This window comes from Saccopteryx bilineata, chromosome 1 (genome assembly GCF_036850765.1).
Source record: "Saccopteryx bilineata isolate mSacBil1 chromosome 1, mSacBil1_pri_phased_curated, whole genome shotgun sequence".
NCBI lineage: Eukaryota > Metazoa > Chordata > Mammalia > Chiroptera > Emballonuridae > Saccopteryx > Saccopteryx bilineata.
Window position 1 is genome coordinate 35812644 of NC_089490.1, and position 25151 is coordinate 35837794.

Below are 25151 nucleotides of genomic sequence, written 5' to 3' on the forward strand. Positions count from 1 at the left end.
GACTGGAGTCGTGTGCTGGAGATAAGAAAGCACTGGATTTGGTGACTGTAAATTCCATCAAGAGTAAAATTTGATACCCAAATTTCAGTCACTGCAACTGATGGGCCAATCACTGAAATAGGAGCAAAAGGGTAAGAACAGATTCCAATAAAAAGAAATGTTTTGTTTGTTTGTTTATTTGTTTGTTTAGCTTGCTGAGTTTGAGTTGCCCCAATGGACATTCAGGTGATGATGTCAACTAAGTAAAATGACCACATTATTGGACCCATTAATCTAGAGATCAAGCAAAGACATGGGCTGCAGACCCAGATTTGGGAATCATTAGCAAATAGAGGGTTCTGAAGCTCCTGGCAGCTGTTGAAGTGGCAGGATTGGTGTGGAGAAACCTGGGCCAAGAGCACAAAGCATACACCTTCTGCTTCCTATACAAACCTTAAGGCCACTAGGTTTGGCTCTGTTCCTGACACCGCTAAGAATAGTCAGATGTGCATGCATTTTATTCCACTTCATTGTTATTAGTTTTCTTGATTGTGTGAACACTATTCATATAATCTAAAACAATTTTGCTCATATGATTGTTTTAGAGTGTAGAATAACCTATTCCCAGATCTGTCTTCCACAGTTTACAAAAACAACAAAAATTCACATAAGTCATTTGCAAGAAGGATGGAAATGGGATTGGGGGAGTGATAGTTTTTGCATAAATCTTTTGTCTTTGAGAAGACTGGAGAGCTCTGTCCCACTGGCATGTGCTGGGGGTAAAAATCTCATCATAATTTCAGACTACATAATGGGTTATTGTTTTTCTCATACATGTAAAATAGGGTTGCAGCAATTTCTCTGTCTAGTTAAATAACATATTGTTTGGCAGCCAAATTTTGTATGTTAATTTAGTGCATTTCCCCATACACTTCCCAGGATCTGGTCAGAAAAAACTTTGTACATACTAAAAAATAAAAAGGTTTCTAGTAATGCCATCGATCCAATTATATCTGATAGGTTAGGTACAGAATCACTTAGGTAAAGAAGCTTTTTATAATTTCAAACCATCTGTGATGCAAATATAAAAATAACCATGTGAATAATGTTTTCCAAGTTCCACTAAACTATGAGCTTTTTATGTGTGTCTTGTACTCTATATTTTCATCAACCAGAAAATTATATTTTAATACTCCATTTCAGAGAAAAATTTTGAAGACTACATTAAATCATTTTTTACATTAAATCTTGTAATAAATCATTTCTTTGAATAGTTCCATAAACTCAGATTGAACTAAAGCAAGTTGGAATAATGGGATACATGATCAAATGTCAGTAATCAAGTCAACTTCATGACTAGTATGGAACTATAGACTCAAAATCTATTTCAAAAGTTTAAAATTAGATTCAAATAGGTAACCAAAACGATCAAAAATATTCATTCAGGCCCTGGCCGGTTGGCTCAGCAGTAGAGTGTCGGCCTGGCGTGCGGGGGACCCGGGTTCAATTCCCGGCCAGGGCACATAGGAGAAAGCACCCATTTGCTTCTCCACCCACCCCCATCCTTCCTCTCTCTCTCTTCCCCTCCGGCAGCCAAGGCTCCATTGGAGCAAAGATGGCCCCGGGCGCTGGGGATGGCTCCTTGGCCTCTGCCCCAGGCGCTAGAGCGGCTCTGGTCACGGCAGAGCACTCCCTGGAGGGGCAGAGCATCGCCCCCTGGTGGGCAGAGCGTCGCCCCTGGTGGGCGTGCCGGGTGGATCCCGGTGGGGCGCATGTGGGAGTCTGACTGTCTCTCCCCCTTTCCAGCTTCAGAAAAATACAAAAAAAAAATATTCATTCATTTGAGGATTTTTATTTATTTATTTTTGTATTTTCCTGAAGTTAGAAGCAGGGAGGCAGTCAGACTCCCGTATGCGCCCCATAAGGATCCACCCATCATGCCCACCAGGGGGCGATGCCCTGCCCATCTGGGGGCATTGCTCTGTTGCCGCTGGAACCACGTGAGGCGTAGGCCATGGAGCCATCCTCAATGCCCGGGCCAACTTTGCTCTAGTGAAGCCTTGGCTGTGGGAGGGGAAGAGAGAGATAGAGAGAAATGAGAGGGAGATGGGTGGAGAAGCAGATAGGCGCTTGTGTGCTGTGACCGGGAATTAAAGCTGGGACTTCCACAGGCCAGGCCAATGCTCTACAGCTGAGCCAACCAGCTAGGGCCAGGACTTTTATTTTTTAAAAATTCAGGTGTTTATTTCATTTCAGAAATTACGTTTTCCTCATTAAAATATAAATCTTGATTTTGACTTAACATTAGGATTCTATTTAAATTGCAGTAAGTCAGAGAGTAAACAGGAAAATATTCTTCTAAGTGTTTTGTTAGATTCTGTTTCTTAAATCATAAAATAAAACATGTTATCAGATTTTTCTGGCATTGAGTTACTTTTCTAAAAAGTTAATTTTGTAGCTTTTTATGACACCCTGGATTAATCATTTTTCATTAGGTTAATTATAATACCATACTCTAAACAATAAAAATTAAAATGAGGTACACTACAATTCAACATAGATTATCATTTCAAATTTCATATTACACAGTCTAGCATATAAGTGAAACAAAGTTACTATTGGCACAAGAGATAATAAAAATTTTTGTGAAAACTCTATTTATTGGATAGTTCTGGAACTACTTAATAAATATCCAACTAACTGAAACACATAATATTTTGTTCTCAGTACATGCAATTAAAAAATAAACTAACAACAGCATCAACTTCTACTTCTAAGAAATGTGTCTTCAGATGGGAACAGAGGAAAGAAAATATACAATAGGGGTATGTACTCATGTGGTTTTTTGTTTGTTTGTTTGTTTGTTTGTTTATATTTTTCTGAAGCTGGAAACAGGGAGAGATAGTCAGACAGACTTCCGCATGCGCCCAACCGGGATCCACCTGGCACGCCCACCAGGGGCGATGCTCTGCCCCTCCAGGGCGTCGCTCTGTTGCGACCAGAGCCACTCTAGCACCTGGGGCAGAGGCCAAGGAGCCATCCCCAGCGCCCGGGGCCATCTTTGCTCCATTGGAGCCTCGGCTGTGGGAGGGGAAGAGAGAGACAGAGAGGAAGGAGAGGGGAAGGGGTGGAGAAGCAAATGGGCGCTTCTCCTGTGTGCCCTGGCTGGGAATTGAACCTGGGACTTCTGCATGCCAGGCCGATGCTCTACCACTGAGCCAACCAGCCAGGGCCTATACTCATGTGTTTTAACATAAAGTCATCTATAACTATGAGTAAAAGACCTAATATGTAAAAATACAATAACACTATGTTTTTTGTTTAGTTTTGTTTTGTTTTGACAGAGAGTCAGAAAGAGGGACAGATAGGAACAGACAGGAAGGAAGAGAGATGAGAAGCATCAATTCTTTGTTGTGGCACCTTAGCTGTTCATTGATTTCATTGATTACTTTCTCATATGTGCCTTGACTGGAGGGCTACAGCAGAGTGAGTGACCCCTTGCTCAAGACAAGACCTTGGGCTTCAAGCTAGCAACCTTTGGGCTCAAGACAGCGATCATGGGGTCATGTCTACGATACCACACTAAAGCCAGCTATCCCATGCTCAAGCCAGTGAGCCCACGCTTAAGCCAGATGAGCTCACACTCAAGCTGGCAACCTCGGGGTTTTGAACCTGGATCCTCTGCATCCCAGTCCAACACTCTATACACTGCTCCACTGCCTGCTCAGGCAAACTCTATGGTTTATATAAACTTATACTTTAAAAAATATATTATATATAAAATATTTATTTTTGAATTTATGACATCTCACAAATTTCAATTTCAAACTTCAAAAACTTAAATAAGAAGGTAGAGTACACATGGACTTTTTTGAATTGTTTAAATAAATAAGGATAAAGTTTAGTTTGTAGAAAACATTGTAATAATTAAAGATAACACTTGTGCCCAAGCTTTCTGCTTTCTTGTTTTCTTAGTCTTATTTTATTATAAGATGTCCATGTGACTTGGAACAGTTTAATTATGTGTCTAAATTTCCTTCTCTGTACAGTATTTATTCTATAGAGATAGTAAGTAAATTAAATTAGGTAATATAAATTACAGAAAAAAATGCTTAATATATAGTAAACAGTCAACAAAAAAAAATTTTCACACCCATATAATCGTTATCACCTTTCATTTATTTATTCCTATTTTTGTTAATGTCTTACTTGTTCTCCCTTTCAGGAAAGAGTGACAGAACTCTTAAGGAAATAATTCCAGTTATCTGTTTTGTCACACATTAAGAGTCTGACACAGAATTGGTGCTTCCTCACTAAAAAGTGTTACTAAGTAAAGAAAATTTAAATTAATATTTACTGATTATTCTTATGCAAACTACAATATGTGCTGATACTATACCAAGGACATACATATGTTTTCCTGTATTTCTCAGGAACCCTCATGGTAAGTCATGATACCCCTGCTGCAGCTAAACACAGTGAAGACAAAGGTGTACACAGATCTCACCATTGTCATTGTCGAAAGTGGAGCCATGACTGATATTTAGGTCTTGCTGGTTCAAAATTCTATTATTTTCCCATTATATTGTACTGTGTCTTCACAGCTCTTTTACATCTCAGGAAACTCTATATCTTAATATATTCTTAGAGATTTCTTTCCAGAACACAGAAACTTTACAGGAGAAGAGGCCAGATCTAAATATTACCAGGTTACTAAAGCATCCATATAAGTTAAGGTTTCTTAATTGAAAGAACTTTCATAGTAGCTAAACATTACCATGATCATAGCCCTTTGCTCCACTGAACTCTATATCCAAAACAGGATCTTCTTTCTCTCTTCTCTATTCTGTTTTTTCAAATAATGGTCTATTTTCTTTATCCTTGCCTCCTTTTCACAGTATTAGCTTCTAAAGTTAAGGAAAATTGTTAATGACAATCTGACTTCAGGATTTTATGTGAACTACCACAATTCCAAAGCTTTTGGATCCATTCTAGTGTGAAGCCTTATTTGGACAATTGTTTAAAGTACTACAGAACTCTTTGAGACCAATAAAAGCAACTTTTCTATTTTCACATTCACAACTTGAAGACCAGTGACTGCCATTTAGATCCAATAAATTGTCTCCTGGATGACTGAATTAATTAATTGGAATTAATATTCAGAATGATAATATGGAGGTCTCATAAGCTCTTTGTAAAAGGTTAAATAATGTTCAATATACTGCACTTATTGAAAATGGATAATTATATAACAAAAACCATAACATATTATTCAGAAATTAGCTGAAAGTAATTTCTGAGCTAACCTTTTCATATAATTTCAGTTTGAAAATTTGGTTAAGCAAAGGAACCGATTACCTAGGCATTAGAATTGAGTGACATTTTCATTATATTTGCATTTGTCTTGTACTTGGACCCTCTGCCATGATTAGAGTAGCATTGGGGCTTCAATGAGAACAGTGATACTAGTGTCTCTTTCAGAAGACATGTGACATTATTGTGGTAACTGTGACAGGTTCCCTGGAAATTCTGTAATAAGAGGCAAGAGGTAAGAATTCATAGATCCTTGTTCTAGATTCACTGTACTATAAGTGCATTTCCTCTAACAAAAGTGTCTTGAGAAATTATTCTATATTAACTCAGCCAATATTTATTATCCACCTATTGTGTGTTAGGCACTGCTTTAGGTGATTGGGAATCATGACTGATCAAGAAAGACAAGGAGACTTGGCATTTGCAGTTTCTATTATAATGTAGACAAACCACAAAAATTGCAAATAAGTAAATTAAAAAATATGTTAAAAAGCGATAGTGATACACTCTATGGAAATAAAGAAAAATGAGAGAAAGGTAAAAGGATTGTGAGAACTCGAGTAGGGACAGATGAAGGCATGTATAGAAGCAGAGAGATGAGTTAAGAGGCTATCACAGTAATTCAGTAAAAGAAGATAATGATTTAGGCCAGGATAATAGCAGTGGGATGGTGAAAGCTATTTAATGCAAGATATGTTTTTAAGATAAGAATACCAGGGTTGCCTGACATATTGGATAGGATGTGTAGGAGAAAGAGAGGAGTCAAGAAGAAGTTCACAGTTTCTGACCTGGCCAAGTGAAAAGATGGTATTGCCAACAACTGAGACAGGTAGACTACAGGTGAAGGGCACATGGACTAAAGAAGAATCCTGCTTGAATCTGACATCCATACGGCGATGTCAAGTAGGCAGCTCCATCCCTAAGTTTTGGAGAGAGGTCTTGGCTAGAACCATGCCACAGGAGAGATGACAAAACAGTTGTGAGTGTAGATAGAAGAGAGCACCTCGGGTAAGCCCTGGGGAACTCCAACATTAAGAAGTTATATGGAAGAGAAGAAACCAAGAGAGGAGGATGAGAAATGGAATAAATTTGTTATAGGACATAAAAATAAACTGGTTTCTGGAAGCCAAATGAAGACAGTGTATCGGTAGCTCAAGTAAGAACATGGTTCAAGTGTTTCAAGTAAGTTCTTGAGTGATACAGAGGCAGAACCAGGACAAATGGCAACTTACAGGGATCAAGATCTTAATTTGATGAGGAAAAAAAAAAAAGAACAACAATGCCTACTCAATATATATTATATATTAGACCTAGCTGTTTTATAACTCAGTGAACTTTCTTTTTAAGCACTAGAGGTATCATAGACAGGCTGATGAGTGTCACAGTTCAAAAATGATTCCTGTATTGGGTAGACTATTAGACTCTATAACTTATGAGATACACTCCAACTAATGAGTCTATTATTTCTGCCTCACTTAACACCAAAGGAGAAATACATCTGCTTTTCCATCTGTGGGCCTTTGCAATCTTAGTAGTCTGCATTCAGAATTATCTTAATGTCCCTTTATATAAAAGAAAGTGGAATCATAACAATGGTTTAATGCACAGAGGAGAGTCTTTGTTGCAAATAGACCCGAATTTCAATGTTAACACTATCACTGATACATATTGTGACTTTAGGAAATTTCTTTAAATATTTTTAAATCTTACTCTTCTTCAGAACTCTCACCAATGTTCTTGAAGAAATAAAACAATAGTGGGTATTCACAGAAACCTTAATTCTCAAAGGTAAGGTCCCAGATTTAAGGACTATTTTCTGATATTTTAAAGTTAGTTATTTCTCCAAACTAGTTTTAGACTACACTCTTAATTTAAGCACCATATTTACTCATAAACCAGAAACAGATATTTATGATTTTTTTAATAAAGACAAAATTTTCATCTTGTTTTTAAGATTTTGAGATGTCAGATTTGGGGTTAAATTTTATGCTGGAGGTTTTATGATGTGACGTGCTTAGATAATAATAATAGAACTATACCATGTAATGAGGAAAAGACAACAAGCGGTGAAGTCAGAGAGGCTGGATGTGAATGAATCCCGAATTGGTCATTTACTAATGATGTGATCTTGCCAAGTCAGCTCCTCTGAGACTCAATTTCTTTTTCATAAAAAATAGAAAGGATAAAATTATGAAAATTTTGAGAGCAATTAAATGTGTTAATACATGTAAAAGAAGTGAAATGTCTGACACATAAAAAACAGTTAATAGTCTGTAGTTTTTATTATTTGTTCCTCTATTTTAGGAGGAAAAATCTGAATAGAACTAATTTTTTATCTATTTTAAATGTTTTCAATTATTCCAAATTATTTTTTTAAATGTTATTATTAAAAAAATAACGTTAATAATTCAAATAGCACAAAAGAGCCAGAATTGAAAAAGAATTCTTCTCCTTTACTTATATCTTGTACTTATCTACCTACCTACTTTCCTACTACCTTACATACACACAGCATATATATATGTGTATAATGCCTTTATCCTTTACAGGAAGAAATTATAATATTTAATATTTTCACTTAACAAAACAGGCATATGTGTGCAAATATATAATTCTAAAAAAAAAAAAATCAACTGCTTTCCAGTCTGTGCCTTTTTGATTTTCATTGATTTTGCAAAATTGTTCCCCAAAATGGTAGACTTCAATGCTCTGACCAATAGGTTTTGAAGTGTATTTCTCCCCAAACCCTAACTACATTATCGGTTGTAAACAAACTTTTTAAAATTGTTAGTCTGATAGAGAATAGAAGCATTTTGTATTCATCTTAACTTGTATTTTTCTAGTAAATGAAGTTTTGTTTATTTTTTTCTATCTGCTGTCAACAGTACATGTGTGAAAACTGTTTATATCACTGGCTTCGTGTTTAAAAAAATGGGGTCCGTTATATATAAAGAATTTTACCTTTCTTTCATGTGATTTTAAATATTTCTCAAGTAGTCACACCAGTTTGGCATGCTTTGTGCCTCTTTGAATTTTGGTAATCATCATCATTTTTGTTTGTATATTAAAGTTTCAATTTTATGTTGTAAATAATTCAATAACTTACCTATGACTTCAGAAATTTCCATCTTTCTTAGAAATGCTTGGCCTTAATTAAATACTGTTACATAAGTTTCCCATAAATTATTCTTGCATTTTTTCTATTTTGCATTTTATCTTAGGTTTATGTTAGTCTTCCTTTACTTTTGCCCTCAAATGCCTCACTAATTATCTCTCTGACATTTACTGAATAAATGATTTACTCACATGAATATAAATATGTATTTATTTTAATTTTTTTATTTTTATTTTATTTATTCATTTTAGAAAGGAGAGAGAGAGAGAAGGGGGAAGGAGCAGGAAGCATCAACTCCCATATGTGCCTTGACCAGGCAAGCCCAGGGTTTTGAACCGGCGACCTCAGCATTTCCAGGTCGACGCTTTATCCACTGCACCACCACAGGTCAGGCTGTATTTATTTTATATGCCCATGTTTATTTCATAAAAATGAAAAATTGATTTCTATTAAATGCCAGATTTTATCTAAAAATTCAGTAAATTTTAAACATTAAAATTAAGTATTAAAACGGTCTTGCATTCTTGAAGTAAACAACATTTCAGTATAATTTATTTTGCTTGCATTGTGCTATTGAGATACATTTGGTACTATTGTATAACATAATTTTTATTGTGGTAAAAGATACATAATATAAAGTTTTCCATTTTAGTTATTTTTAAAAATGCGATTCAGTGTCATTAAGTATATTCACAATGTAGTACAAACACTATCATATCTAATTCTAGAAACTTTTTATCATCCCAAACAGAAAGTCTATACCTGTTAAACAGTAACTCTCCATCCCTGCTTCTCCAAAGCCCCTGGTACCCTCTATTTCACTTTCTGTGTTATAAATATGCCTATTCTTTTTTTTTTTTTTTTTTTAGGTGAAATAAGAAAAAATAGTGAGGCAGACTCCTGCGTGCACCCCCACTGGGATCCACCCAGCAACCTTGTCTGGGGTCGATGTCATGTATTGATCTATTTTCAGCAGCTGAGATTAGATGGTTGCTTTCCCTGTGTGCCCTGACCAGAAATCGAACCCTGGCCATCCATACTCCAGGCCAACGCTCCGTTCACAGAGTGATGGGCCAGAGCAAAATTTGCCTATTCTATGTACCTTGTATAAGTGGATTAATACAATATCTGTCCTTTTAAGTCTGGCTTATTTTACTTAGCACAATGTTTTCAATGTTCATCCATGTTGTAGTATGTATCCGAATCACACTGCTTTCTAATAATATTCAACTCCACTGAGATGTCACATTTTGTTTATCAATTCATCTGTTGAGAATATTTGGGTTGTTTCTACAGTTTGGCTATTGTGAATAGTGGTCCTACGAATACTAGTTTACATTTGGTTATATATATTTTTTTTTAATTTTATTTTTTTAATGGGGTGACATCAATAAATCAGGATACATATATTCAAAGATAACAAGTCCAGGTTATCTTGTCGTTCAATTATGTTGCATACCCACCACCCAAAGTCAGATTGTCCTCTGTCACCTTCTATCTTGTTTTCTTTGTGCCCCTCCCCACCCCCTATCCCTCTCCCATTCTCCCCTCCCCCCCGTAACCACCACACTCTTGTCAATGTCTCTTAGTTTCAGTATTATGTCCCACCTACGTATGGAATAATACAGTTCCTGTTTTTTTCTGATTTACTTATTTCGCTTCGTATCATGTTATCAAGATCCCACCATTTTGCTGTAAATGTTCCGATGTCATCATTTCTTATGGCTGAGTAGTATTCCATAGTGTATATGTGCCACATCTTCTTTATCCAGTCATCTATTGATGGGCTTTTCGGTTGTTTCCATGTCCTGGCCACTGTGAACAATGCTGCAATAAACATGGGGCTGCATGTGTCTTTACGTATCAATGTTTCCGAGTTTTGGGGATATATACCCAGTAGAGGGATTGCTGGGTCATAAGGTAGTTCTATTTGCAGTTTTTTGAGGAAACACCATACTTTCTTCCATAATGGTTGTACTACTTTACATTCCCACCAACAGTGGATGAGGGTTCCTTTTTCTCCACAGCCTCTCCAACATTTGCTATTACCTGACTTGCTAATAACAGCTAATCGAACAGGTGTGAGGTGGTATCTCATTGCCGTTTTGCTTTGCATTTCTCTAATAGCTAAAGAAGATGAGCATCTTTTCATATATCTGTTGGCCATTTGTATTTCTTCCTGGGAGAAGTGTCTATTCATATCCTCTTCCCATTTTTTTATTGGATTGTTTGTTTGTTTGTTGTTGAGTTTTATGAGTTCTTTGTATATTTTGGATATTAGGCCCTTATCTGAGCTATTGTTTGAAAATATCATTTCCCATTTAGTTGGCTTTCTGTTTATTTTGTTATCAGTTTCTCTTGCTGAGCAAAAACTTCTTAGTCTGATGTAGTCTCATTCATTAATTTTTGCCTTCACTTCTCTTGCCATTGGAGTCAAATTCATAAAATGCTCTTTAAAATCCAGGTCCATGAGTTGAGTACCTATGTCTTCTTCTATGTACTTAATTGTTTCAGGTCTTATGTTAGATCTTTGATCCATTTTGAGTTAATTTTTGTACAGGGAGAGAGACTGTAGTCCAGTTTCATTCTTTTGCATGTGGCTTTCCAGTTTTCCCAGCACCATTTATTGAAGAGGCTTTCTTTTCTCCATTGTGTGTTCTTGGCCCCTTTATCAAAAATTATTTGACTATATATATGTGGTTTTATTTCTGGACTTTCTATTCTGTTCCATTGGTCTGAGTGTCTATTTTTCTGCCAATACCATGCTGTTTTGATTGTCGTGGCCCTATAATAGAGTTTGAAGTCAGGTATTGTTATGCCCCCAGCTTCATTCTTTTTCTTTAGGATTGCTTTGGCTATTCGGGGTTTTTTATAGTTCCATATAAATCTGATGATTTTTTGCTCTATTTCTTTAAAAAACGTCATTGGAAGTTTGATGGGAATTGCATTAAATTTGTATATTGCTTTGGGTAATATAGCCATCTTGATTATATTTATTCTTCCTAGCCAAGAACAAGGTATATTCTTCCATCTCATTATATCTTTTTCGATTTCCCTTAACAATGGTTTATAGTTTTCATTATATAAGTCCTTTACATTCTTTGTTATGTTTATTCCTAAGTATTTTATTTTTTTTGTTGCAATTGTGAAGGGGATTATTCTTTTGAGTTCCTTCTCAGTTGTTTCATTGTTGGCATATAGAAAGGCTATTGACTTCTGTATGTTAATTTTGTATCCTGCGACCTTACTGTATTGGCTTATGGTTTCTAGTAGTCTTTTTGTGGATTCTTTGGGGTTTTCGATGTATAGGATCATATCATCTGCAAAAAGTGATACCTTTACTTCTTCTTTTCCGATATGGATGCCTTTTATTTCTTTGTCTTGTCTGATTGCTCTGGCTAGAACCTCTAGTACCACATTAAATAAGAGTGGAGAGAGTGGACAACCCTGTCTTGTTCCTGATTTAAGGGGGAAAGCCTTCAGTTTAGTGCCATTTAATATGATGTTAGCTGATGGTTTATCATATATGGCCTTTATCATGTTGAGATATTTTCCTTCTATACCCATTTTGTTGAGAGTCTTAAACATAAAATTGTGTTGTATTTTATCGAAAGCCTTTTCTGCGTCTATTGATAAGATCATGTGGTTTTTGTTCTTTGTTTTGTTGATATGGTGTATTACGTTAACCGTTTTACGTATGTTGAACCATCCTTGAGATTCTGGGATGAATCCCACTTGATCATGATGTATTATTTTTTTAATATGTTGTTGTATTTGATTTGCTAGTATTTTGTTTAGTATTTTAGCATCTGTATTCATTAGAGATATTGGTCTGTAGTTTTCTTTTTTTGTGCCATCCTTGCCTGGTTTTGGGATGAGGGTTATGTTGGCCTCATAAAATGTGTTTGGAAGTATTGCTTCTTCTTCAATTTTTTGGAAGACTTTGAGTAGAATAGGAACCAAGTCTTCTTTGAATGTTTGATAAAATTCGCTGGTATAGCCGTCAGGGCCTGGACTTTTATTTTTGGGGAGGTTTTTAATGGTTTTTTCTATTTCTTCTCTACTGATAGGTCTGTTTAGGCTTTCTGCTTCTTCTTGACTCAGACTAGGAAGGTTGTATTTTTCTAGGAATTTATCCATTTCTTCTAGGTTGTTGAGTTTAGTGGCATAAAGTTTTTCATAGTATTCTACAATAATTCTTTGTATATCTACAGTGTCCGTGGTGATTTCTCCTCTTTCATTTTGGATTTTGTTTATATGAGTTCTTTCTCTTTTTTCCTTGGTAAGTCTTGCCAAGGGTTTGTCAATTTTGTTGATCTTTTCAAAGAACCAGCTCCTTGTTCTATTAATTTTTTCTATAGTTTTTCTGTTCTCTAATTCATTTATTTCTGCTCTGATTTTTATTATCTCCTTTCTTCGGCTGGTTTTGGGTTGTCTTTGTTCTTCTTTTTCTAGTTCCTTAAGGTGGGAAGTTAAGTGGTTCACTTGGGCTCTCTCTTGTTTGTTCATATATGCCTGAAGCGATATGAACTTCCCTCTTATCACTGCTTTTGCTGCATCCCATAGATTCTGATATGTCTTATTGTCATTTTCATTAGTCTGTATATATCTTTTGATCTCTGCACTTATTTCTTCTTTGACCCATTCATTTTTTAAAAGTATGTTGTTTAGTTTCCACATTTTTGTGGGATTTTTTTCCTCTTTTTTGCAGTTGAATTCTAGTTTCAAGGCTTTATGATCAGAAAATATGCTTGCTACAACTTCAATTTTTCTGAATTTGCTGATGTTGTTTTTGTGGCCCAACATATGGTCAATTCTTGAGAATGATCCATGTACACTGGAGAAAAATGTATACTCAGTCACTTTGGGATGAAATGTCCTGTAGATGTCTATCATATCCAGGTGCTCTAGTGTTTTGTTTAAGGCCACTATGTCTTTGTTGATTCTCTGTTTGGATGACCGATCTAGAGCCGTCAGCGGTGTATTGAGGTCTCCAAGTATGATTGTATTTTTGTCAGTTTTTGTTTTAAGATCAATAAGTAGCTGTCTTATATATTTTGGTGCTCCTTGGTTTGGTGCATATATATTAAGAATTGTTATGTCTTCTTGATTCAGTGTCCCCTTAGCCATTATGAAATGGCCATTTTTGTCTCCGAGTACTTTTCCTGTCTTGTAGTCAGCATTATCCGATATGAGTATTGCTACACCTGCTTTTTTTTGGATGTTATTTGCTTGGAGTATTGTTTTCCAGCCTTTCACTTTGAATTTGTTTTTATCCTTGTTACTTAGATGAGTTTCCTGTAGGCAGCATACAGTTGGATTTTCTTTTTTAATCCATTCTGCTACTCTGTGCCTTTTTATTGGTGAGTTTAATCCGTTTACATTTAGTGTAATTATTGATACTTGTGAGTTCCCTATTGCCATTTTATATCTTGCTTTCTGTTAGTTTTGTGTCTTGTTTGATCCTTCTCTTTTGTTTTTCTATCTTTTGTTTTTATTTGGTTGTATTCCATACATCTTTCCTCTGTTGCTATCTTTTTTATCTCATGTGCTTCTGTGGTGGTTTTTTCAATGGTGGTTACCTTTGAGTAATGAAAAGGGTCCCTACCCTGTTCATTGTAGCGAACTATTTTGTGAGTACTTTTGCACTCCATCGTCCTTTGCTACTGTTAATCTCCATCTTCTCCCCCTCTTTCTTTTTGTTGTTGTCACAGTTTAAATTTGGTTTTATTGTGTTCTTCTTGGAGCTTTTACTTGTGGCTCTGTTTTTTTTTGTTCTTTGTATCTGATTGGAGAACCCCCTTTAGTAATTCCTGGAGTGGGGGTTTTCTGATGATAAATTCCCTCATCTTTTCTGTATCTGTGAATGTTTTTATTTCTCCTTCGTATTTCAAGGATAGCTTTGATAGGTATAGTATTCGTGGCTGAAAGTTCCTCTCTTTCAGGGCTTTAAATATTGGGGTCCACTCTCTTCTAGCTTGTAGAGTTTCTGCTGAGAAATCTGATGATAATCTAATGGGCCTTCCTTTGTATGTTGTATTCTTCTTTTCCCTGGCTGCCTTGAGAATTTTTTCTTTGCTGTTGGTTTGTGTCAATTTCATTATGATATGCCTTGGAGTAGGTTTCTTGGGGTTAAGAAAACTTGGAGTTCTGTTTGCTTCTTGAACTTGAGGCTTTAGTTCTTTCCACAGGCTTGGGAAGTTCTCATCTATTATTTGTTTGAGTATGTTCTCCATTCCATTTTCTCTCTCTTCTCCCTCTGATATACCTATTATTCTTATGTTATTCTTTTTGATGGAGTCAGATAATTCTTGTAGGGCTATCTCATTTTTTTTAATTTTTGAGTCTCTTTCTTCTTCTCTCTGTTGTGCCTCAAGTTGCTTGTCTTCTATTTCACTAATTCTCTCTTCTATCTGACCTGTTCTATTAGCTAAGCTTGTTACTTCGTTTTTCAGCTCATGAATTGAGTTTTTCATCTCTGTTTGATTTGTTTTTATAGTTTCAATTTCCTTGGACATATATTCTTTGTGTTCATTGAGTTGTTTTCTGAGCTCCCTATATTGCCTCTCTGTGTTTTCTTGTATATCTCGGAGTATTTTTAGTATTTCTATCTTGAATTCTCTGTCATTTAGCACCAAGGTTTCCAATATATTAAATTTTTTCTCCATAGATTTTTCCTCATCTAGCTGTGTTACCTCTCTTTCTTTTGTATCCATGATATTCGATTTTCTCTTCCTTAATGGCATCTGAGGGTGGTTTTGTTGATAGTATTAATGAGATTTAATAAAGAATAAAAAGTTAAAAAAAATCGAAAAGAGTTGTTTTTTTTAAAAAAAATTAATAATGAAATAAAGAAAAATAAAATAAAATAAAAATTTTTTAAAAAAGGAAATTATTCCCCCCCTCCTTTTTTCCTCTCCTCTCCTCTCCCCTCTTTCTTGAGAAAATCTTGTGGTGGACTGTGAGTTATAACAAACAATGCCTGTGATGGAGGGCCTGAATTGGGGAAAAGTAATAAAGGGGCAAAAAAGAAAAAAAGAAAGAAAAAAAAAAGAAAAAAGAAAAAAAAAAGAGCGTATGGACCCACAAAAAGCAAATAAGGAAAAAATTTGGGTCAAGAATAAAATGATTTGCTTTTAGGTGTTGGTTGTCTAAGAGTTATGATGAGAGGAATAAGAGGAAAACGGAAAAATGGGGGGACAAATTAAAAAATTACTATTGTATTTAGTGGAACAAGAACTAGATAATATGGAGAGCCAGGGATGGGAGCACTGCTAGTGAGTTAAAAAGGTGAAGTAAAAACCCCCCAAAATGCCACAAACATAGGTTTGAGTCCCAGATAAGATAATTTGTTTGTTATTGAGGTTTGAATGAGAGGAGATGTAAAGGAGAAAGGAAGAAACTAATATAGAGGGAGAAAAGAAAGAGAGAGAGAGAAAAAAAAGAGGGAACCACTAAAAGAAGAAAAAAGAAAGGAGAGAGAGAGAGAGTTAAGGGTTTTGGAGTGCAACCCTCATAGAGAGAAAGGAAGAGAAGAGAAAAGATAATGGGAGATGTAACACTTATGGGTAGTGTAGTTCAAGGAGAGGAGAGAATAAGACCAGTAGAGAGTTAATCGGCCGAATTGGAGGAGGAAAAAAAAGTATCAAGAATGAAGATAAGAGAAACAAACGAACAAATATAATAAAATGGGATAGGTTATAAAGTCTGCAGATTATTCTTGATTTTGAGAGGTTATCTTCTTGCTTTTTCTTTTCTCTCCCTCTTCCTGGTCGGTGACTCTGTACCCCGGGTTCTGCCCCTTTGGCACGCTCAGGTAGAGGCTTGCAGTTGATAAGTCTCTATGGCAATGTCATGTATTGTGCTTTAGTCTCGTGGGAGTCGAGGCTCATTAGCATTTATAGGCTCCGACAGTGAGAGAGTCCGTGTTCCTGGAGCCTTTCTCCTAGTCTTTCCTTCCTCAATTAGTAGCCTGATAATCCAGCTATGGGGTTGCTGCTGCCTCTGCCTGGATAGTAAGAGGCTCAAAGAGCTGGCAAGTCCCCACTCTATTTCCACTCAGCACAGGGCTCTGGGTAAGGCTCAGTCAGTCAGAGCTGCTAGCATAATCAGGCGGGCTTTCCGCCCACTCAAAGACCACTGGCTCTGCCACTCTGTCCGGTAACACAAGTGGGCGCCCACTTCTGGGGGGCGCTTGGAGGAAACTCTCACTCACTGTCTGCGACCAGGATATCCAGCCAGCTGTCTCACGCTCTGAGTGAAACCCCCAACCGCAGGGAAAAGTTGCAGCGTTGGAATTGAGTCTCGCTCCGTCCCCGTGCGCGGCTTTTGCAAGGCGCTGGGGCGGCTCGAGATTCCGCTTTGGCCCACACAAAGGCCCCTGACTCTGCCCCTCTGTGCGATAACACGGGCGCGCACTGCCGAGGCACTCTGAGGAATCACTCACTCCTTATCTGCGCGCGCACACCAGGATATGAGGCCGGCCGCGGTTCCCTCTGAGTAAAACCCTCACCAGCACGGAAAATCTCCACCGTTGGAATTCGTTCTCACTCCCTCCCGTGCGTGGCTTTCCCAGGGCGCTGGGGCTGCCCAGAGACTCTGTCCTCGGCCCACAGAAAGGCCTCTGACCCTGCCTCTCCGTGGGGCAACACGGGCACCCACTCTCGGGGCCTAGGAAGAAATTCTCGCCCACTAACTGCGCACCGACCAGGAGACCGGGTAAAATGGCCGCTCCGCTTGTCTTTCTTTGTTTGGGTTTGGCGCGAGTGTTAGCTTGTATTGCCCGGGTTGCCACGGGATCAGATTTTCCTCGGCTTGGATCTGTGTGCCACAGCCTGGTTCGGCCGTTTGTGCCGCGGCGGCCTGGATCTATTCACCTCCTTTGCCCGCCTCAGTTTCTATATTCACAGTTACCAGAGAAAGCCGCCCTGTTTAGGTTAGTGAGGAAGGCGGAGCATTTCTTACTCCCTATTTCCTTCGGGGTTTGGTTATATATTTAGCCAATTTTTCACTCAATCATACCTTTGGGTGTATTGCGAAGCATCTGGAATCTCCAAGTATAGGTTTTTCTGTTTCTGGTTGAAGATCTTATTGAGTTTTGGGGGAGATTTATTGGTATCGCTTCCTACCCCGCCATTACTCTGACGTCATCCCCATTTGGTTATATTTTAAAGTTTCTGCATTGCTGTTCATAAGAGTTTTATAGTGTTTTATTTTGGTGATACTCTTGTGAAGCCCAAATATTTTTTTAAAAATTATTTATAAAATGATAAAAATAAAACTGTCATACAAACATACAAATTTATTTCAAACATGACTTACATAAAAAAAAAGTCACATTCATTCACAACCATTTTTTTTTTTTTTTTTTGTATTTTTCCAAAGCTGGAAACAGGGAGGTAGTCAGACAGACTCCTGCATGTGCCCAACTGGGATCCACCCAGTATGCCCACCAGGGGGCGATGCTCTGCCCATCTGGGGCGCTGTTCTGTTGCAACCAGAGCCATTCTAGTGCCTGAGGCAGAAGCCATGGAGCCATCCTCAATGCCCAGGGCCAACTTTGCTCCAGTGGAGCCTTGGCTGCGGGAGGGGAAGAGAGAGACAGAAAGGAAGGAGAGGGGGAGGGGTGGAGAAGTAGATGGGCGCTTCTCCTGTGTGCCCTGGCCGGGAATCAAACCCGGGACTACTGCACACCAGGCCGATGCTCTACCACTGAGCCAACCAGCCAGGGCCTGATTCACAACTTTTGACATGGATTTAAATTTGTTTCCAAAAGTTGGTTGCGATCAGGTAATAATTTAGTAATTCAAGTAACAGTAATCCCTTATCTGCATATTTCTGGGGTGGTGGTGCAATAATTTTTACACCCTGTATCCTTTTTAAAGAGTTTGTTTTCTGTTAATAACAAGGTATTAAGGTATAATTACTTGAATTTACGTAGAATTCACTTGCTTCATTCAAAGTAAAAAATAATATAAAAATCCATTTAATTAGTAATGTAGTGCCTCTTGATTTTAAAAGTGGTCTTATGGAAGAAAGTAGAGTGGTTCCTCACAAATTTAAGAATAGAACTGCCATATGACCCAGTAATTCTCTACTCGATATCTACTCAAAAAACTCAAAAATATTGGTACATGAAGAAACATACACTCTCATGTTCATCACAGCATTATTCACAGTGGCCAAGACATGGAAACAATCAGTGTCCTTCGACAGAGGATTGGATAGAGAAGATGTGATACGTACCATATACAATGGAATACTACTCAGCTATATTGCCACTTATGACAACATGTACGGACCTTGAGAACATTATAATAAATGAAATAAGTAAATCAGAAAAAGCTAACAACTGTATGCTTTCACACATAGGTAGAATATAAAAATGAGACTCATGGACATAGATAAAAGTGAAGCAGTTACCAGGAGAAGGGGGTTGTGAGAGGGGAGAGTAAGAAGGATAAATATAAGGTGATAGAAAATGATTTGACTTTGAGTGATGGGTATACAACACAATCAACAGTTCAAATGCTATAGAAATGTTCACCTGAAACCTATACATATTTATTGATCAATGTCCCTCCATTAAATTTAATTTTCTAAACAAAATTATAAAAAAAAATCAAATCAAAATAAAAAAGGTGATCTTTCTTCTCTAGTCTCTTAAAGACCTCTCTCTTTCTTTTTTTTTTCTTTTTTTTTTTTTAAATAAATTTTTATTAATGTTAATGGGATGACATTAATATTTCAGGGTACATATATTCAAAGAAAACATGTCTAGGTTATCTTTTCATTAAATTATGTTGCATACCCCTCACCCAGAGTCAGATTGTCCTCCGTCACCCTCTGTCTAGTTTTCTCTGTGCCCCTCCCCCTCCCCCTAACTCTCTCCCTCCCTCCCTACAGCGTCCTCCCTCCCCCCACCCCTGGTAACCACCACTCTCTTGTCCATAAGACCTCTCTCTTTCAAAGCCACTTCTACCGCAAAATCCAAAGAAATGAAAGCACCGCCATCTGTGCTCTACTGGGTGCGCAGAAATCCACCGAAGGCTCAGGAATTGAGCAGACATATGAAGAAACCAGCAAGTGAAAAATGGCAAGATTACAATCAGGGATGTGAGGTGCGAGATCTTTTGCCTCTCAAGGGACCTTTGAGTAAGGATATGGGTTTGAGTACATTTCAAATGGCATCTGCAATTTAATGATCTTTTCAAGTGTTTTCAGCTTTACAGTTGAGGATAAAAGTGGCATGACCTGGCAAAATGGAACAAGCAGGATAAAACAGACTGAAGAGCCTCAACAAGTTCTAGAGAACAGAAAAAGACATATTGTTTCAGGAAGTATGAGGACATATTTTGTGAGGATGTACTGAGCCCATAAAAGGAGGATGTGGAAAGAACATATATATATCAGAAGTTGAAACCCATGAGTAGATATGCAATAGAGACAAAATAATTAGGTTTCCAGTTGAAAAAGGAAGATTTAAAATTAATGAGCATTAATTACAAGAAAGTTATCAGAAAAGACAAGTGCTAGACTTAGTATCACAGCATATTTCTAAATTTTGCTACAAAACGAGCTTATTTCAGGTATTATTCTACTAGAGAAAATAAAGTCTACAAGTACTTTGGATTTTTTTTTCTTATAGGAAATGTGAATCTGAATGTCATTATTTTCTCAATTAAAATTTAAATCGATAGATGAGAGACTAGGAAACTGATATAAATAAAAATAAAATCATACTTTTCATCAAATCCTTTCTCCCATCCCCTTTAAAAAATTAAAAAGTGATGGTCTAATGGTCTCTGTCTGGTGAAGATAAAGTAGGTGAAAGATGTACACTACAGAGTGGCTTTTGGATAACCACATTGCTTAGAAAAATAGAGAGGAGTTTCCACCTCTGGTTATATTGACTTTGAAATGCAGTTATAGTTTCCACAGTTAATAACCCTGGTCTCTATTAACTATCCTTAAATGATTTGATAATTACATATGAATTAGAAAAAATAACACCCATTAAGGATTTGGATTTGGGTTTTCATCTTTGAAAGTGTAGAAAGGAAAGCAGCTGTGTGGGATGATATGACTGGTGGTGGAGTCTGCTTCCAGCCAGGCAGGGCAGCCCTCTCCGGGACTGAGCGGAGCAAGATGAAATATGGAGCAAGGATGGTGCTTTTGAACATATTTTAGAACTTTAATTTTCTGCATTAATCTACATAAGGAATTGATTTGCAGAGCAGCACAGGGGAACATGCCTGTGTTTGATCTTAAAAGGGGCCCAATTTGGGCTCGATTTATACTCCTGGTGATCGACTGCTATAAAAAGTTGGCAGTAACTCAAGGAGAGAAATAAAAAGTAGGCCTTGGGGCAAACTTAATTCGGAAAAGGTCTAATGTAGTACAGAAGATTCTGAAGTCAACACCAAAAAATATATATATATTTTTAAAAGACACTGAGAGGCTGAAGGGCCCAGGTAGACAAGTAGGTTCAATAGCAGGCAACACGTAGATTTCCCCCGGCCTGTACACCTTCCTGTCCTCTAATACTCTCTCATCTTGCCCATGCTTGTGATAGGCACTCCTTCTGCATGTCTAATGGCAACAAAACATAATACTGCTCTAGCCATTTATGTCTATCTTCGTTTCCAATGAATTCGCTTATGCTCAAGGTGATTTCTGTCTTAGTGGTCCCAGAATAATTCTCCTAATATAGTATTTTACTCCTTCCAAGGATTAATGTTATCTTCATTAATGTTACATGCATGCCCCAAGCTATGGTGCTATTCTTTTTTTGCATAGGTAATAGCTTCACATTAAATCATAATCAATGCTAAATCATAATGCAATCTTTGGAGACATCTTAAACAGCAACTATGCATATTTCCAACACATACACACAAAACTCGATATAAGAAGCCATTCTAAGTTTACATGTGCAATTTTATAGACAAAACCAATCAGTTATGGCTACTGTTTGCCTGATAAAGACTTTAAAATTATTTTGATTATAATACGTATAAAAGTTAGAGATGTAAAAAATTTTAAAAATAAATGTATATTGACTATAAAATATAGTATCTGTGGATTTGAGGGAAAAGAGCTAAGGTTAAGGACGGTGAGTTTTTCTGCGTGAATCTCTTAGGATTATAGAGGGACGTACTGACACGTATTTCCTCTTTGGAGACCTATCAAGACTCAATTGCTCTGATTCTCAAACATTTGCAAATGCAAACAATAGCTGTACATAGTCTAGTTCTGTACTAATCTAGTTACAAAAATATTAAAATCAAGTAAGAAAAACTGTTAATTTAATAACTGGGCATATTTTCCCCATATTGTGTAAACATAAAGCACTAGACCTACATAAATCACACCTAATGTAGGACCAGTCTTGTATTTTAAATCTTAAACTTGTTCCAATTCCATGTATTACTTTATTAAGTCAGCAAATTAACTTGAAATTGGAGACTGACTGAAACAAAATCTATCAAAAAGGTCACATAGTCAAGTCAGGAGAAGGTCATTTCCTTAAGAATTCCCATAGTTATTTATTGCCCTTTATTGGAAAGGGCTGTGTTGCTACCACATTAATTACCACTTCAAACACACAGCAGGCATCAAGGGGAGAATGGCTCTAAGAAAAGTTGTGAAAATCAGGTCTTTTTCCAATATACCCCCTGAAAGATAATTCACTTGTTAAACTACAAGTACCATTATCCTGTGCTCAGCAGTTCATTGTATCTCACCACTCACAGCTCACAAATGTATGTCAACTATGGCTCAAGTTTAGTGATCAGATCTTCATTCAACCCCACCAATATTTTTGTGAGAAGCAAGCAAAAATCACTCAGTAGGAGAGAATCACCACTTTTGAAAGAAAATATGGCTTTCAAAAGGTTTAATTTTATTGTAATAGTATAAAAACACACAAAAACAAATGTAGGTCACCTTAACAGATGAGTCTGTTCTTTTATTCAGTACTCTTCTTCTGTAAAGAACTCTTGAGTTCTGTTCAATAATTAGATATATGAAATGTACATACTTTTAAAAAATAAAGTGGTTTGACATTCTATTCATCAATTCCAAATGGTAAATTTTCGAACGCATAAACTGTGATTTGATAATATTACATAAAACTATTATTAGAACATCCTTTTTCACGTTCTTCCTTAATTTACATGAAAAATGAATACAAATACTTGAGCATTATTAATCAAGTTAAAACTATAATGGCTCACAAAACTGAAGACTCTAAAATTAGAGCAATCTTTCTAAGTATCTACATCCGTATCAAAGATATGTCTTTGAGAAATTCATAATCTCGCAGTTACCTCATCTGTAAAATGAAAGTTGTATGTATTCTATGATTTTTAAGGTTAGTACCAGTTTAAGTATCCTGTGACTCTAAAAGGTACAATAATTTGCTAGTGAGACATGTTTATTTTAGTATGAACAGGCAGTTCTGTTTGTTCATCTTCCTGTAAATTACAAAATTAAATCTCAGAAAAATTAGACACCACAAAATACTGTTTATAGTCAATAATATTTTGGCACATTTACAAAGTGACAGATGACTTCTAGAACCAGTGGGATAACCACATTGTAAGATGTAAAAATGTTAAATCACTATGTTGTACACATGAAACTAACATATATAACAACCATAAGACTGTATTCCAACTATTCTTAATTAAAAAATTGAAAAATATTGTTTCAATATTCATCAATATGAATAAAAATACACTTGTCATATTCAGCATAAATTCACAAATACTGTCACTTGAAGAGCTATCTGAAATTGAAATGCCTTCCACTACTTGACAACCTAATTTGGTCAAAGATATAAAGCGGCATTTTACTGAGAAGCAGATATTGAGTTTGTCACTGACTTTTCCATGGTCAGAAAATAAAAAAAAACAAAAAACTGTTATTCTGAGAATCAGTATCAAGTTATATAATATTTAAATATGACTTAAAGAAAATAATTTATATGAGATAATTAATCTTGTTCCTTAATAAAAGACACATCTTTCTTAATTTCTTTCTATAAAATTCTATTATATTTCATTACCATGTAAAAATTTTCATGTAATTACTATGACTTCCCTATTTAATATTCATAAAAATATAATTGTAAAGTAAATCTAATAATATCAAATGTGAAAATTGTTTCTACTAAATGCACCTTTTTTGCAATAGACTAAGTCGAGCCAAAGAAAATGACTAAAACCAAAAATGTGCATACCCAAAAACTTTATTTGAGAGTTAAATTTCATGGTTTGTTGGGCTGCAACAGTTTTATCCCTGTTTGAAATAATTATAAACACAACATTCTACTTAATTATATTTACTAAAATCTATCATAGTAGAAGACAATTGGTAAACTACAGCATTTATTTCTGTAATCTTCGTTATTAGGATAATTACATGGTTCTTGCTTCAGATTCACTCTTCAGAAAGTAAATTACCAGCTTGAATATTTCAGTTTCCATTTTTAGCTTAATACATTTAAAAAAAATAAAAACTTCACTTTACCCATTTGAATTTCACAAGTATTATTAATGAAATCATGCCATTGAAAGCCATGTTTTATCTGACCTGTGGTAGCACGGCGGGTAAAGCATTGACCTGGAACACTGAGTAGCCAGGTTCGAATCCCCAGGCTTGCCCAGTCAAGGTTCATATAGGAAGCAACTACTTTGAGTAGATGCTTCCCAATTCTCCCCTCTTTCTTACTCTCCCTCTCTTTCTCTCTACACCTCCCCTCTCTCCAAAAATCTATATATAAAATCTAGAAAAAAAAAAGAAAGCTGTTTTATAATCCTGATTCTGATGATACAAATCTCATATGATAAAATGTCTAGTAAAAAAGTACTTTGAAGAGAATACTACTATAATTATTTTTATTTTTATATAGTCTCCTGACTACAGAAGACTGATAATAATAATTTAAAGGTCTAATAAATACTATATTGCTTTCTTAGATATAATTACCTACTGATTGCCTAATGTTATATAATTAATATTTTAAATTCTACTCCCTTTTGAGAATGTACATTTTAACACGAACCAAAACATAATAAAGTGAATGTACATACTGAACAAATATTGAATCATTTACATGTTAAATAAATGATTATCTATTTATGCTTCCCACATATACAGAAAATGCTATAGCCTTCAGTTAAAATTACTATCATCATATTTTAAAAAGTTTTCCTTCCTCTATATCAGTATCATCTATTTGCATATACTCATGTAGTAAAACTTTAAATATTTATTTTATAAAAATAAATGAATAATACATTGAGTCTTATTTTTATCATTTCTTTCCTGAATTCTAGGAGAACAAAGCATAGAATGTAGTACCTTTGGATATTGTTTCACAGGAATCAATACCCTTTCTGAGAGCTTTATGTTTTTGTTGCTGATGACATCAAGATACTTCTTTTCTTCATCTTCCTTTTTTCCATCAGAACCTTGAAATTTTTCAATTTCTGGGGAAAAAAAGTCACAAGAAAAAAACAATAAGTTGAAAGTCATCACGAATACGCTGATTGTTATTAGTTCCCTTCTTCAGATTTTGAAGAATCATGATAAAAGGACTGAAACAGCACTTTGTGAACAGCTACATGAGTGCGACTACTGATGTAAGATGACCTCTGTCAATTAAAAAGAAAAAGTGGTAATTGAAGATGAGACTGTCTTCTGTGAAACAAATGATGCATTTAATTAATTTTTAACA

General features: G+C 36.0%; 1 protein-coding gene across 2 annotated transcripts in view; it reads right to left on the bottom strand.

The window, feature by feature from the left end:
- KHDRBS2 (KH RNA binding domain containing, signal transduction associated 2) overlaps positions 1 to 25151 on the bottom strand; it is a 610850-nt gene that overhangs the window by 486880 nt on the left and 98819 nt on the right. For both annotated transcript variants that reach the window (XM_066252986.1, XM_066252985.1), the window contains exon 2: positions 24776 to 24903. In XM_066252986.1, coding sequence (XP_066109083.1) covers positions 24776 to 24903 — 128 coding nt within the window. The remainder of the gene's footprint in view (positions 1 to 24775; positions 24904 to 25151) is intronic.